Source organism: Helicoverpa armigera, chromosome 15 (assembly GCF_030705265.1).
Source record: "Helicoverpa armigera isolate CAAS_96S chromosome 15, ASM3070526v1, whole genome shotgun sequence".
In the NCBI taxonomy this organism is placed as follows: Eukaryota; Metazoa; Arthropoda; class Insecta; order Lepidoptera; family Noctuidae; genus Helicoverpa; species Helicoverpa armigera.
In genome coordinates, this window is record NC_087134.1 from 10,837,371 (window position 1) to 10,851,707 (window position 14,337).

At 41.8% G+C, this 14,337-nt stretch overlaps 1 protein-coding gene and 2 non-coding genes across 3 annotated transcripts; 2 read left to right on the forward strand and 1 right to left on the reverse strand.

Moving 5' to 3' along the window:
- The first annotated feature begins 10,429 nt into the window (after positions 1–10,429).
- LOC110377934 (general odorant-binding protein 1) lies at positions 10,430–11,549 on the forward strand. The gene is made up of 3 exons (XM_021336990.3): positions 10,430–10,599; positions 10,703–10,883; positions 10,969–11,549. The coding sequence occupies exons 1-3, from the start codon at positions 10,438–10,440 to the stop codon at positions 11,157–11,159; spliced, it is 534 nt and encodes a 177-aa protein (XP_021192665.3). The 5' UTR covers positions 10,430–10,437; the 3' UTR covers positions 11,160–11,549.
- Positions 11,550–11,821: 272 nt separating this feature from the next.
- Positions 11,822–11,893, forward strand: Trnaa-ugc (transfer RNA alanine (anticodon UGC)). Its single transcript has one exon. It is a non-coding gene; the product is annotated as a tRNA-Ala (tRNA).
- Positions 11,894–12,174: 281 nt separating this feature from the next.
- On the reverse strand, positions 12,175–12,246 carry Trnaw-cca (transfer RNA tryptophan (anticodon CCA)). The gene has a single exon. It is a non-coding gene; the product is annotated as a tRNA-Trp (tRNA).
- Positions 12,247–14,337: the final 2,091 nt, after the last annotated feature.

Sequence of the window (14,337 nt, forward strand, 5' to 3'; positions counted from 1 at the left end):
CATTAATAATGCTAAGTGGCCCTGGCCTGTGACACATTTCACAATTACTAAAAAGTGTTTCGGATGTCGGCAAAAAATCAACAAAAGCAGAAAACTGCAGCATTTCACTTTGCTTATGGATCAAAGTGATATCCGAAAATTACTGCAGTGCTCCATTTTTTGGTGTCCGTTTTGCATGCACTTAATCTATGATCATTTTCCTGAGGACGAGTGTGAGGTTTGCGTGGGAGAAAGTAATTTATAGATAGATAGTTTCATTAAAGGATAATGGCGCTTACGGCAGCAGAGAGAGCAAAAAGATATCGGGAAAAATTGAAGCTAAATGCTGAAAAATTTGAAGTACAGCGACAAAAACAGTTGGCGAGACTAAAAAGAAATCGGAAAAAGGTAGCCGATCTAACAGAAGAAGAAAAAACAAAACAACGAAAAATATGGAGAGATGAAAAGAGAAAATCGAAACTAAAAAAGTGTAATAAAGAAAACATAAAACCTACAAAAGAACCTTTGAAAACTGAAACTCATGTTAGCCAATTACTTCAACGAAGATATAAAAATTTGCGCGCCAATTACAAAAAAGCTTTAGATAAAATACAGAAATTACACAGGATGTTAGAAACCAGTCGCAAACGCTATTATCGCGAAAAATTTATGCATGAAAGAACGAATCGTGAAATAGAGAAGCTTCAAGCTCGACAAGAAGTATTAGAATGTTCTTTGAAAACAGTTTATAAAAACGCAAATACTCAAAAAGAAAAACGACTGTTAAAAAATATTGCACTTAATGAGAATGTAAAAGCTAATAAGTCAGTCATGGACGTAACAAAATATCTAGGATTAAAAAGCCGGATACGGAATACAAAAAAGAAACTACCAAATTCTAAAATTCAAAACGATATTGAGACATTTTATAACAGGGAAGACATAAGCAGATGTACAGCAGGAAAACATGAAACAAGAACAAGGGGAAAACAAAAGATGCAGATTAGGTATCTAACTGACACATTTGCAAATTTGTACGATATTTACAAAAAAGAAGGAGGAAAGTACAGTTTTACTACATTTTTTAGATACAAGCCGTTTTATATTTTGTCACCCACGATTAGAAATAGAGACACATGCTTATGTATAAAACATAGTAACATCGAAAATATTTTTATAGCGCTTAAAAAAAATAATATTTTATGTTACACAAATTTAGAAGAAATAATAACCCAAACAACTTGTAATAAAAAGTCGTACAACTGTATGTTTGGTAAGTGTAATAATTGCAAAACTCTTGACCTCCAATATAAGCAAGAAAAAATGGAAGATGATATTACCTGGTTCAAGTGGGAAAGGGTAAGTCATACCTATATTAAATCTGGTAAAACATTTGTTACCAAAAAAATTGCAAAACAACAAAAAAAAGGAATAGTTAAGACCTTAGTTTCTACATTTATAAAAGAATTTCCGTTGTTTAAATCACATATTTATAATTGGAGGCACCAACAAAGCGAGTACTTAAAATGCATTAATGGATTACACGATAATGAAATAGCCATCTTATGCGACTTCAGTGAGAACTACGAATGTAAACTTGGTACAGAAATACAGGCAATGCATTTTGGTGCTTCTAAAAGTAATATAACTTTACATTGTGGCATGATATACTTCAAAGGTAAATCACAATCATTCGTCACCATATCTAACAACACATGCCATGAACCGAATGCCATCTGGGCACATTTACTACCAGTTCTAAAATTTGCCAAGCAGTTGGATCCAAATATAGAAATAATTCATTTTTTTTCCGATGGTCCATGTAGCCAATATAGGCAAAAAAAAAACTTTTATTTAATCAATCTTTTTGCAAACAAAACGAAGGCTTGTTATACTTGGTCATTTTCAGAGAGTGGTCATGGTAAGGGTGTAGCAGATGGCATTGGTGGAGCAGTTAAACGTCAATTGGACAAACATGTAGCTTATGGTAAAGATATAAAAGATGCAGAGCATGCTTACCAACACCTTAACAAAAGCATGCAGTCAGTAAAATGTTTTTTAATAGCTGATAGTGAGATTACCAATATGAAACATCTTATACCAGATAACATTCGGCCTGTCCCGGAAACTATGAAGTTACATCAAATAATGTCAGGAGGTCAAAATACAATATTTTACAGGCAACTGAGTTGCTTTTGCGGTGACCGACGAGGTCTATGTGACTGCCATTCTCCTAAAATACATAAGTTGCTTGAAGTTCTTGAGAATACCTACCATGCATCTGCGTTTCAAACGCATGATCAAAATCTGAATCTTGAAACAGACCAAAGACTGAAAACTGTTGGATTGTCTTCCATTCAAGCTAGTTTCACAGAAGAGGAAGATGTGGTTCAAATTATGAATGCTAATGTGAGTTTAGTTCATAGTGAAACAAAAAGAAATGATTGTCTTGAACCCATTGAAACTGATGATAGTTCCCATATCAGTGAAATTATTTCTATAGACCCTAGTGTTTTGATTGAACTAACTAATGTAATAGACTTAGAAGCTTTAGATGTATCTACTTTTATACCACAAAATGATATTTTGCATAGTAGTTATGAACAGAATCTTGAAGAACCTAGTACTTCTACAGGCTTGAAACATGTTGATTTGAAGAATTTAAGTGTTCCTAAAAAGCGGGCAAAGATAATGTCACCAGTAAAAACTGTAGTCCCAAGATACTTTTTATGTCATTTATGTAAAATTCGTAAATTTTTTGTACCTAATGATATGACTCGTTGCATTGCATGCAAAACTGGGTTTGCAGCTTATGTTGTGGCCATCCTTCAAGCATTGACTATATTTGCGACATATGTTACGGTTCTGAATAATACAATAAGTCAAATGATTGATCAAATTTGCGTGTGTCGCTGTAAGTGTAAGTTTTAAAATTATGATTGAATAGTTGATTCAAGTAGGATTATGATGACTGAAATTAGTACAAAATAGTATATAAGAATATAAAAAGTTCCTATGAATCCAAAGTAATATTGTGTGATAATTGTGTAGGTTACATTTTAAGTAATCGCCGAGAACTAAGCTGGTTCTCGTCATATAGGTACCACATAACTTATAATTATTATAAGAACCAACTTAGTCATTGGCGATTAGTTTTAAAATTTCTCAAAATTATGTCTATTATAGTTTTAAGTGTATAAAAAGGTTGGTACAATTAATCTAAAAGTTCATTAAGTAAATACTTTATTCTTTATAATTGTGTTTTTAAATCGGCAGTGTGGACATTGCTCAAATTATTCTTATCCATCACGAAATTTTCATAATAGTCACTGTCCCATATTCTGGATGTTACAAAATGGTTTTAAAATATATATTTTCATTTTATAGCGTTTATTTTGGCATCATAGTATTTTGTTAGTATCTAAAATTTCTCACTAGGCTTGATTTTGGAAATTGTAGCGGGTATCATTAGTAATGGAAACTTTTCTAGTGAGATGTGTCCAAGAAGTGACGAACGTGAAACTATTTAGCTGATTATTTAATAATCTTATAGAATTATGCTACTGTTTTGTTATTTTTTTAAAGATTTCAAGCATACCTTTATGCCAATATAAGTTGATTTTGTTTCAATACTTGTTTGTTTTATTTCTGATTGATTATATTTTGTGACGTTCAGGAATACTTTGCATCATACGCTTACAGAAAAACTTTAATATTTCTTAAAATCATATTATAATTTTAATTTAAAATGCAGATTTAGCTAGTTAACAATATATTCTTTAATATTAGAGTAAATATAATAGAATTCACGAAATACAAAAAAAATATTTCCTGTGCGTCACAGGGCATTCTTTTCTGAAAAACACCCAAAAATAGTTCCAAAAAAGATATCTAAAGAGTTAGGTTGGCAGCAATGATCCCGGTGAAACGCTAAACTATTTCTTTTCTTTTCGCTCATAGTCATGACGTGAACGTATGAATATAGAGACCTTATTGCTTTTGAATTAAGTTTCATTTCGCCTTGTCAAATATTCTCCTTTATTTTAGTTGAAAAGTTTTGCTAAGAATACGGTACCTTTATTTTGATAGCTTGCCGGAGTCATTGACACTTACGTATCTCTGCTTACATAATTATGATGTTCTAAATTCTAAATTATGAAAACGAAAAATAATTCCTGTACTAGCTAAACCAATGGATGGTTTTTTTTTTTGGAATTCGTTATAGAATACCCTAAAATACTGGGTGTCCCGTAAGCTGTCCCCGCAACCCGCGTATTATTCCCGCGCGCCATTTGAATTTTATTCGAAATTTAAATTTCAAAGGACTTATGGGACACCCAGTATAAGTGTTAGGATTTAAAGTCATTAGGTACGTACGACACACCCGATATAATTTTTAAATAACGTAGGTACCTACTCTTGTTATATAATTTTAAGAGTAAACAGGCAAATGTGATCAAAATCAAATATGGTGTGAGTTAGATGCACAATATGTTGAGTACATGTATAATATGTAAGAGCTGTACCCAGGGTAGGTGCCAGCAGCCCTGTGTCCCGCGCGGCGCACTGCTCGTGTCGAGCCGACTGCGCCTGCTATCAGCAAGGCATTAGCCGCGGCGGCGGCGGACCACCCGCGACTGTGTCACGACGCATCTGCATTAATAACGTACGACCTGATCACTGCTTCCTATCCTCCATGCCAGCTGACTCCATGTACGCACATAAACATCTATGTATTACAGCACGGCATTCAATACTTTATAGCGCTGTTGTAGCAGATTAATCTGGCTGATGCGAATACCGCCAAAACCTTACTCATGACATTGGACTGCCGCCAGGTACTGCCTGCTGCTACCACTTGATTTCCAGTTTGGCGCCGTTACCCTTCCGCGCTCGCGCACGCAGCGAGTCCACACGCAAATATTACACTATTACTATACTTAGCGAAAAGATCAATTACATTCCGATGGGGTACTATGGATCTAATGTTATTGTAATGGTGTAAACAATTGTTGGCTAACCTAAATAAATAAATATTCCCATCTACGGAGCGTTTCAACTTGAACTTGGGAACGAGGCATCCCAGCTTCGACGGAAAACTCTGGAATGCAATATTGCAAGAAATGTACTTAGTCAGGAATGACGCGTACATGAAACCTGTCCGCTGGTGTGTGACTACTGGTGTGCTCGTGACTGCGTATGTATGCTATTCAAGTTCTAATGTAAAACAGATCACTGCGTCGCAGTTTTATTGCAAATAATTATCTGCACTGGCTACGAGCTAAGGTACTCCCTGCTTCATCAATTATATAAAAACTGGCGATAGTGCAGCGCATAGGAGTGCGGGCGCGAGGCGAGGGGGGAAGTTACAAGCCTGCCCGGTGCACCCATACTGTCTCTGTGTAATACTTACCTGTATTGTTCTATGTGTTGTCAGTTTTGATAAATAGCTAGCACGTCAAAATGACGCGAGATGGATTGTTATCGAATGAGCTGCAGGTTTAGGCTGCCAGTCCACCGGAGCGGAGCTAGGCCAGGCGGAGATTTTGTGCAATCCTTGGTTAATATTTCTCAGTTTCTCCACTCCGCAGCCTAGCTAAGCTCCGATGGACAGGCAGCCTTAATCACGTAGCAAGCTTGGTTTTCTTAAATCCTCCTGACGGACTCTGACATGGAATTGTTACAACGACTGCTACCTACTGAGTAGCATTCGGTTCATCCATACCCGAAAATCGAGTGCACAGCAGTGGCGCTATCGACAACTATACCAGCGAGGCTGACAGCAGTCGAGGCACACGAGGCGTTACAAGCAGCTCTGCTTGAATTACCTGCCTATCCCAAGTGAGTAGAGAAAACTACAAAAACCGTCTTCAATAGTATACCTACATGTACAGTCAACTTCAGGTCAGTGGTAACAGTTTTAAAGGAAAATCGTACTTATTGCTATTGAGTTAAGGTGCATGACAGTTACCACTGATGTGCGGTCTACTGTACCTGAAACCTGCTTAATCTCACAAATACTGAGAATGCTGCAAACCAAATCAAAATCGGTTCAGTCAAACGTGAGATAGTCACGCAAAAACGTGCAATATTTTTTCAAGTCTGTTTAAAATGACGTAACATGTAGACTGTTATTAGAGAGCGGACACAGTTGACTAGCTAGTCCACACAACTACCCCCGAGCTGTGCGCGTGCGCCTGCGCGGTGCTGCTTGCTGTTTACTTAGCGTTATTAGAGAGCGGACACAGTTCACTAGCTAGTCCACACAACTACCCCCGAGCTGTGCGCGTGCGCCTGCGCGGTGCTGCTTGCTGTTTACTTAGCGTTATTAGAGAGCGGACACAGTTCACTAGCTAGTCCACACAACTACCCCGAGCTGTGCGCGTGCGCCTGCGCGGTGCTGCTTGCTGTTTACTTAGCGTTATTAGAGAGCGGACACAGTTCACTAGCTAGTCCACACAACTACCCCCGAGCTGTGCGCGTGCGCCTGCGCGGTGCTGCTTGCTGTTTACTTAGCGTTATTAGAGAGCGGACACAGTTCACTAGCTAGTCCACACAACTACCCCGAGCTGTGCGCGTGCGCCTGCGCGGTGCTGCTGCTGTTTACTTAGCGTTATTAGAGAGCGGACACAGTTGACTAGCTAGTCCACACAACTACCCCGAGCTGTGCGCGTGCGCCTGCGCGGTGCTGCTGCTGTTTACTTAGCGTTATTAGAGAGCGGACACAGTTGACTAGCTAGTCCACACAACTACCCCGAGCTGTGCGCGTGCGCCTGCGCGGTGCTGCTTGCTGTTTACTTAGCGTTATTAGAGAGCGGACACAGTTCACTAGCTAGTCCACACAACTACCCCGAGCTGTGCGCGTGCGCCTGCGCGGTGCTGCTTGCTGTTTACTTAGCGTTATTAGAGAGCGGACACAGTTCACTAGCTAGTCCACACAACTACCCCGAGCTGTGCGCGTGCACCTGCGCGGTGCTGCTTGCTGTTTACTTAGCGTTATTAGAGAGCGGACACAGTTCACTAGCTAGTCCACACAACTACCCCGAGCTGTGCGCGTGCGCCTGCGCGGTGCTGCTTGCTGTTTACTTAGCGTTATTAGAGAGCGGACACAGTTCACTAGCTAGTCCACACAACTACCCCGAGCTGTGCGCGTGCGCCTGCGCGGTGCTGCTGCTGTTTACTTAGCGTTATTAGAGAGCGGACACAGTTCACTAGCTAGTCCACACAACTACCCCGAGCTGTGCGCGTGCGCCTGCGCGGTGCTGCTGCTGTTTACTTAGCGTTATTAGAGAGCGGACACAGTTCACTAGCTAGTCCACACAACTACCCCCGAGCTGTGCGCGTGCACCTGCGCGGTGCTGCTTGCTGTTTACTTAGCGTTATTAGAGAGCGGACACAGTTCACTAGCTAGTCCACACAACTACCCCCGAGCTGTGCGCGTGCGCCTGCGCGGTGCTGCTTGCTGTTTACTTAGCGTTATTAGAGAGCGGACACAGTTCACTAGCTAGTCCACACAACTACCCCCGAGCTGTGCGCGTGCGCCTGCGCGGTGCTGCTTGCTGTTTACTTAGCGTTATTCGCCACGAGCCGCGGAGGAACAGGTAAGGAAGAAGCGATATCTTTTACTAATGATAAGGAAGAAACGATAACTCTCTAGTAACGAGTGATCTGTAGAAAGCTTCCGCACTCTGTAACAACATTTGTATGGATAGTCTGGTTTTAGATGTGCCTAAATTAAAATTATATTTTTAGAAAAGTTTATAGGTAAGTTAAGTACTTAATCTAATTTATCTAGCTAGAACGTCATCGACCGACCCCCATTCAAACCATTAGGTATAACGATTTTATGAGCGTAGCTTATATGTTATGTAAGTACCTATACTTACTTTTTTATCTATACTATCCTAACTAATATTATAAATGTGAAAGTAACTCTGTCTGTCTGTCTGTCTGTCTTTCTGTCTGTCTGTCTGTCTTTTCTTCACGCCTAAACTACTGAACCGATTTGTGTGAAATTTGGTACAGACATAGTTTGGAATTTGAGAAAGGACATAGGATAGTTTTTATTTAAAAAAAATATATATATAAAATAAGAAATAAAATTTATTCCGGACATATAGCGCCATCTATTGGTCAAACCAAAAATATGCCGGAAGTCACTATTCCATGCGAACGAAGTCGCGGGCAAAAGCTAGTAATATTATAAAGCTGAAAAGTTTGTTTGTTTGTTTGAATGCCCTAATCTCAGGAACTACTGGTCCGATTTGAAAAATTATTTCATTATTAGATAGCCCATTTCTCGAGGAAGGCTATAGGCTACTTTTTATCCGGGTTCGTGCCGAGGTTCCCACGGGATGCGGGTGAAACCGCTGGCACGAGCTAGTGTGAAATAAGAAGAAACTTCGCCTAGTTTGTCTGTCAAGTCAGCGATATCGCTGCACCGCGTTTAATGTTATCACTGCAATCGATTACTGAAACGCTAAACATATATCGGAAAAGTTGTAGGTATTATTTTCGCTATCTGAGTAAATAGATACGCTGTATCGTTCTGTGCCGACTGACAACCGTGTATGGAACATCAGTCGGTCGGCAGTCAGGCTATCCTCGGGTGCTGGGGAGTGTCGGCAATTAGGCGCGAGTATACGCGATACCGACGGCTGGAGCGCGCCGTGCCGTACCGCATCCGGCACGGAACGTGATGCCGACTCACGCGCGTGCCGGACCAGCCCAACGAATTAACATACCAACATGTCCTGGAAACAGGCGTTCCTCGCCGACGAACAAGCCGTAGTCGGAGCTGGACCTTGCTATGTACCGCACCTAGTACCAGACAGAAGATGACTGATAAAAAATAATGATAGTAAAGTACTTGACAGTAGGTCGTACTTCACAACTTTGATCCACTTAAAAGTAACTACGAAACCCACTGGCAGCTTTACCATGTAGACTGTCGCTCGTAAGTGTGAATCTAACATCTGCTGGTGAGGAGCCGCGCTGCCCGCCCCTGCAGCAGCTGTACTGTACGTCCCACAGTCAGGAGATGATCGAGGCTCCCCGCCACACAGTCCACACGGCTGAAGCCTCACGCTGCCAAGTGACCAGCATCACTGGCTCGCATGCACTCCGGCGCAGATATGACGATACAATGTAACGCGCTACACACCACAACCAGACAATGAAGTTCTCATTAAATGATATGTTATCATAAAAATTGCACAATTATTTGCAGAACCGGGGTAATGAGGGCTAATTGTAGTTCGCTTATGAGCTCCTAATGACGTCCTCTCGTGTGCTGAGGTCAGCTCGGTAAACACCGTGCGGCTGCCACGCCACGCCCTGCCGCCGGCAGCCACGGCTCGCAACCACCTTGTCAAGTGTGATCATCATCTAAATAGCTGCGATATTGGCTGGAGACGAAATCTTCATTGAAATCTGAAAAGGAGAAATTGTTTGTTGTCACTCTATACTCTACAATTACACTGGTATATGCTATCTGCTCTGAACATGGGTATATTTTTTTGATGGGCTATATTTTATCCAGCTACGGAAACAAGTTGCCAAGGATGCGGCTGAAACAGCTAGTGATTGATAAATTAGAATGCCTATTTCAAAATCAAAATAACTTTATTTTCAGGTTGCATTGGGCCATAGATATATATTTATTTATTTATACTTTATGTACAAAATTGCTACAATGGCGGACATTGCCGCAAGGCTCTTTTACCAGTCTACCTTTGGGTGGCGGAAAGATAGCGTTGGTAGGTGCAAACAAATCCGAATATATACATATATATAATATATTTACAACATAAAAATAACAAAATCAATAAGAGAGACACATATATATCTTAAAGAGTAACATACATATTATATTATACAACATTGTTAGTATAAAAAAACTGAAATCTGTGTCAGTAACACTTCACTATGCACTGTCACTGTGCGGTCCTGTGGCACTTGTCCGCGGAAGCGACGGAACACCACGACCTGTGGCCAGAAGTTCTCATCCAACACGTTCTCCATCAATAATCTCCATTTGTAATTTGTACAATTGCTTGTACTTTCAATTGTTTGATTTATTGAGGTTTTGTATAACATTGGGTGATTGGATTGTTGGTGTGCTTGTTTTTAATAATTAAATAAATAAATAAACACCTTTTTCCGACCATGTTGGGGTTAGCTGCCAGTCTAACCGAATGCAGCTGAGTACCAGTGTTTAGAATGCCTTTTTATATTAACGTAACTATTATGAACAACGATAATTGTTTTGGATATCTAAGTCCATGAAATAAATCAAGCTATATTCGTTGTAACTCAATAAGCAAAGGAATGGTTTTTTTTCATGATGACTGGAAATCGTAAATATTTGCACATAGTACCCCAGCAGCACGCACGTGTGTGTCCTCCCAGTTGAAGACAGTGATTACCGCAGCGGATGATTACAGGCAGCGCGGGTATATGAGCGCGCGGCGCGGCGGCCGGGCACACGCCGCCGCCATGCCTGGAGTGTTGCGCGCGCTGCTCGTGCTGGCCGCCGCCGCGCCGCTGCTGGCCGACATCAACGTCATGAAGGACGTCACGCTCGGCTTCGGCCAGGCGCTCGACAAGTGCCGCGAAGAGGTGACCGCTTACCACCCGTCTCTCCATCCCGAAGGACGGCCCCCTGCCGATGATTGTTTGGTATTCATTTGTTTGTAACTACTTCGACTGCTTCTGCCACCAGAGTCAACTGACGGAGGAGAAGATGGAGGAATTCTTCCACTTCTGGCGCGACGATTTCAAGTTCGAGCACCGCGAGCTCGGCTGCGCCATCCAGTGCATGAGCCGGCACTTCAACCTGCTGACCGACTCCAGCCGCATGCACCACGACAACACCGAGAAGTTCATCCAGTCGTTCCCTAACGGCAAGTCGCTCACTGCTGCCTGTCATGTATAGGTGGTGTCATTCCAGCGGAACGCGCCTCTAGCCTCTGGTTGTTGTGTGCGCAGGCGAGGTGCTGGCGCGCCAGATGGTGGAGCTGATCCACTCGTGCGAGAAGCAGTTCGACCACGAGGACGACCACTGCTGGCGCATCCTGCACGTGGCCGAGTGCTTCAAGGGCTCGTGCGTGCAGCGCGGCATCGCGCCCTCCATGGAGCTCATGATGACCGAGTTCATCATGGAGGCCGAGGCGCGCTAGCTCTACGTCACTCACCTTCGCACTATCACTAACATTCATCATTTCGCTGACAAATACATTTAGATTAGGTGATGTAATTTAATTGATGGTAGGCAGGTAAGACAGCACGTATGTTGCAGCGAGATCACGAATGCGTGCTAATGAAGACTTGGAGAGGTGGTCCAGCGCTTAAACTGCTCCGCCACTATTGTGTTTAGTATTTAGCTGATAGTACATGAGCGCAACATGTTGTGATGTTGCACTCGGATACACGACAACGACCCGGCGCGCTCTCGGTACTGCGATCGCAATCGATTAGACACAGTGCTGCTATGGCACTGAAAATAACTACTTATAACAACAAATCAAAGGTTCTGGAATATAATATATACCTACATGATTGCTATGAAATATTGTTTTATTTTTTCCGTTTAGTGTCGTGTCCGTGACTACAATAACCAGTGGTTTTCAACGAATATCAACACAGGGCCATCTGTGCGAGCCGTTTGATATTTATTTTGGTGCTTTACAGCGCCGCAAAGGGAAAAAGTTAACAAAATTGTAATTACTCGACAATTGAAGCAATTGAAGTGTTCGATGCTATACAAAGGTGTGAGGCAAAACTATATCCTGTGGTACTATAGGTATAGTTATAAAGTCATATTTTCAACGCATAGCGTACAGGGGATGTAGCTCAGTGGTAGAGCGTTCGCTTTGCATGTGAAAGGCCCCGGGTTCGATCCCCGGCATCTCCAATTTTTGGTATTTAACCCAAGTTCAAGGGCACCAAAGATGTTTTTGTAATCACCGAAAAGTGCTGCTAGTACCTGCGTTAATGCATCTCCTAACATGAGACGCCTTGATGAGGTGTTTTTTAAAAACAATCAATCTCTCGGTATTTAAATCAGATTGATGTACTGTATGTTACTGGTGCATGATGCATGCAATGTTAGTGAATTTATTGTCTGAGTAAAAAACAACAAACTTAATTACTTTTTAATCAAACACGGACTTCTTATTACCAAAAGTACACCTTTGACCCCGACGTGATTTGAACACGCAACCTTCTGATCTGGAGTCAGACGCGCTACCGTTGCGCCACGGAGTCGATGCTGTCAGTAATGAAATTAACGTTTTTATTCAGTGTTTATATTATGATCAATTTAACTTCTTATCTTTTTTCGTTTCACATTATACAAATAAATCAAAATAGAGAGTATTGTTTTTTTGCTGACAAAGTTTAAAGGAACATCATACTCATTAATAGGACCTGATCGAATTTACAAAGTTCCTGATTGTCGGTCAAAATGAGAGCAGTGTTAACCATCGTATCCGGACCCGGATCCGTCCGGTATTGGTTAAGATTTTTCGATTTAAGTAAAGGCACTAATACTGCCATCTAGTGGGGAGCGGCCGAATTATACGATTGCAAAATTATGCAAAATAGCCTAGCTGTGTGTGTGTTCAGCTGAGTAATAACGATAAATAAAGTGTCCATAGACAAATTCAAAGTACGTGTATCTAAATGACTTTCAGACTTTGTACTTAGATTACGTCGTTAGCTTATCATCAAGATGATTAAACAATATTAAACTTTATAACAAGTACCTAATAAAAATAATAATAAATTAGAACAACAAACTCTCCAATGTTGGTGCATTCCTTTCTTGTAGTCGGAACTGTCAACTGAAGTGAAGTGAAGCAGGCTACGCTCCATGCTCCTTTGGGATACCTACTTTAAGCCTGGATTCTGAGATTCGGTCAACGACCAAGTCTGAGCGCCGTAGGTTAGGATGGGCAGAATACACATAACTTTTCACTTTGAAACTATACTTCGTCTACCAGGACGAAGTCAAAAAAAAGTCAGGTGAAAAGTCACAGGACACACACTTCGCACAGGGGCCCGATTCTCCTAATTTTACTTAAGCGCCATTCGATTGACGTTCGACTCGATTCGACTGAGATCCAATTCCGACTCGATTACGATTGAAGCGTATGTGGCATTCCGCTATTTTTTCTTTGAAATAAACGTTTTTATCCTTTTCTGTCATTCAATAATGAATCATTTTGTCTGGAAATGATTTACGATTGCAAAATGATTGTACAGCAAACTACCGTATAGACCAAAATCATCAAAAGTAGCAGACCAATCGCACACCAATCAAATGTCAATCGAATACGATTGGTCTTTTATTAGTAGCAGAATGCCCGATATGGTTAAAACTGCTATTACGATCATATTGCGATACGATTTCTATTCGATTTTGACATTATTAACTTAGGAGAATCGGGGCCCAGCGTGTATAGGTATATAGGTGCCTAAATATAAATAGTCTGTAATATTTTCCTTACTCAGGGGCTAATTAGTTATGAAAGAACCTACCGTGTATTCTAGTTAATTAATTTTTCCGGATAATTTATCAATTAGTTTCATACGCCGCGCCATTTCAATATAACTCAGCCGCAGTGCAGTCCTCACTGTAGCGAATGTGATTTGTGCAGCTGTGCTTTGCCAAGTGATAGTAAGAGTTGGGCAGGCTCGGCACCAGGGTTCCAGTGAGGCATCATGACTCTGCGGAGACGGCTCAGCATGCTGCTGGCGCTGGCGCTGCTGCTGGCGCTGGCGGGCGCGCGGGCGCAGCTGGAGCTGGGCGTGCTGTCGCAGCTGTACTACCCCGCCGCCGCGCCGCGCACCCACAGCACGCAGCCGCCGCGCGCCGCCCCGAGCGCCGCCCCGAGCGCCGCCCCGAGCCTCATCCTGCGCTCACATCAAGAGCTCCGGACGCCTCACATTTCACATTCACGAAGCGCCCAAAAATAAAATAACATAAGTTAGACTTAACGTAATAAAACATCAACCATGGTATGTTAGTTTATGAATTTCGCTTAGTCAGACAACTCCTTATAGGCCGCATCTACACTTGATTTTGGAACTGCGTCTGCAGTCGGGTCCCGCTCCACCAGCGCGCCGGAGCCGGAACATTGCGACTCCGTGTTCTTTGCATTGGATACAGATTTGTGGCGAACTCAATCGTGCAGTAAAATAAGACAACTGAGTCGGGGCCTACTAACAATTAGTGAAATAAATAGGAATAAGGTTTCAAGGTGACCGTCATCAATCATCATATCCGTCTCTTGTGGGATGAGGTAACCTTCACTATCGCTAACTGTACGGGCTTGTGCGGAAACGGTAAAATTG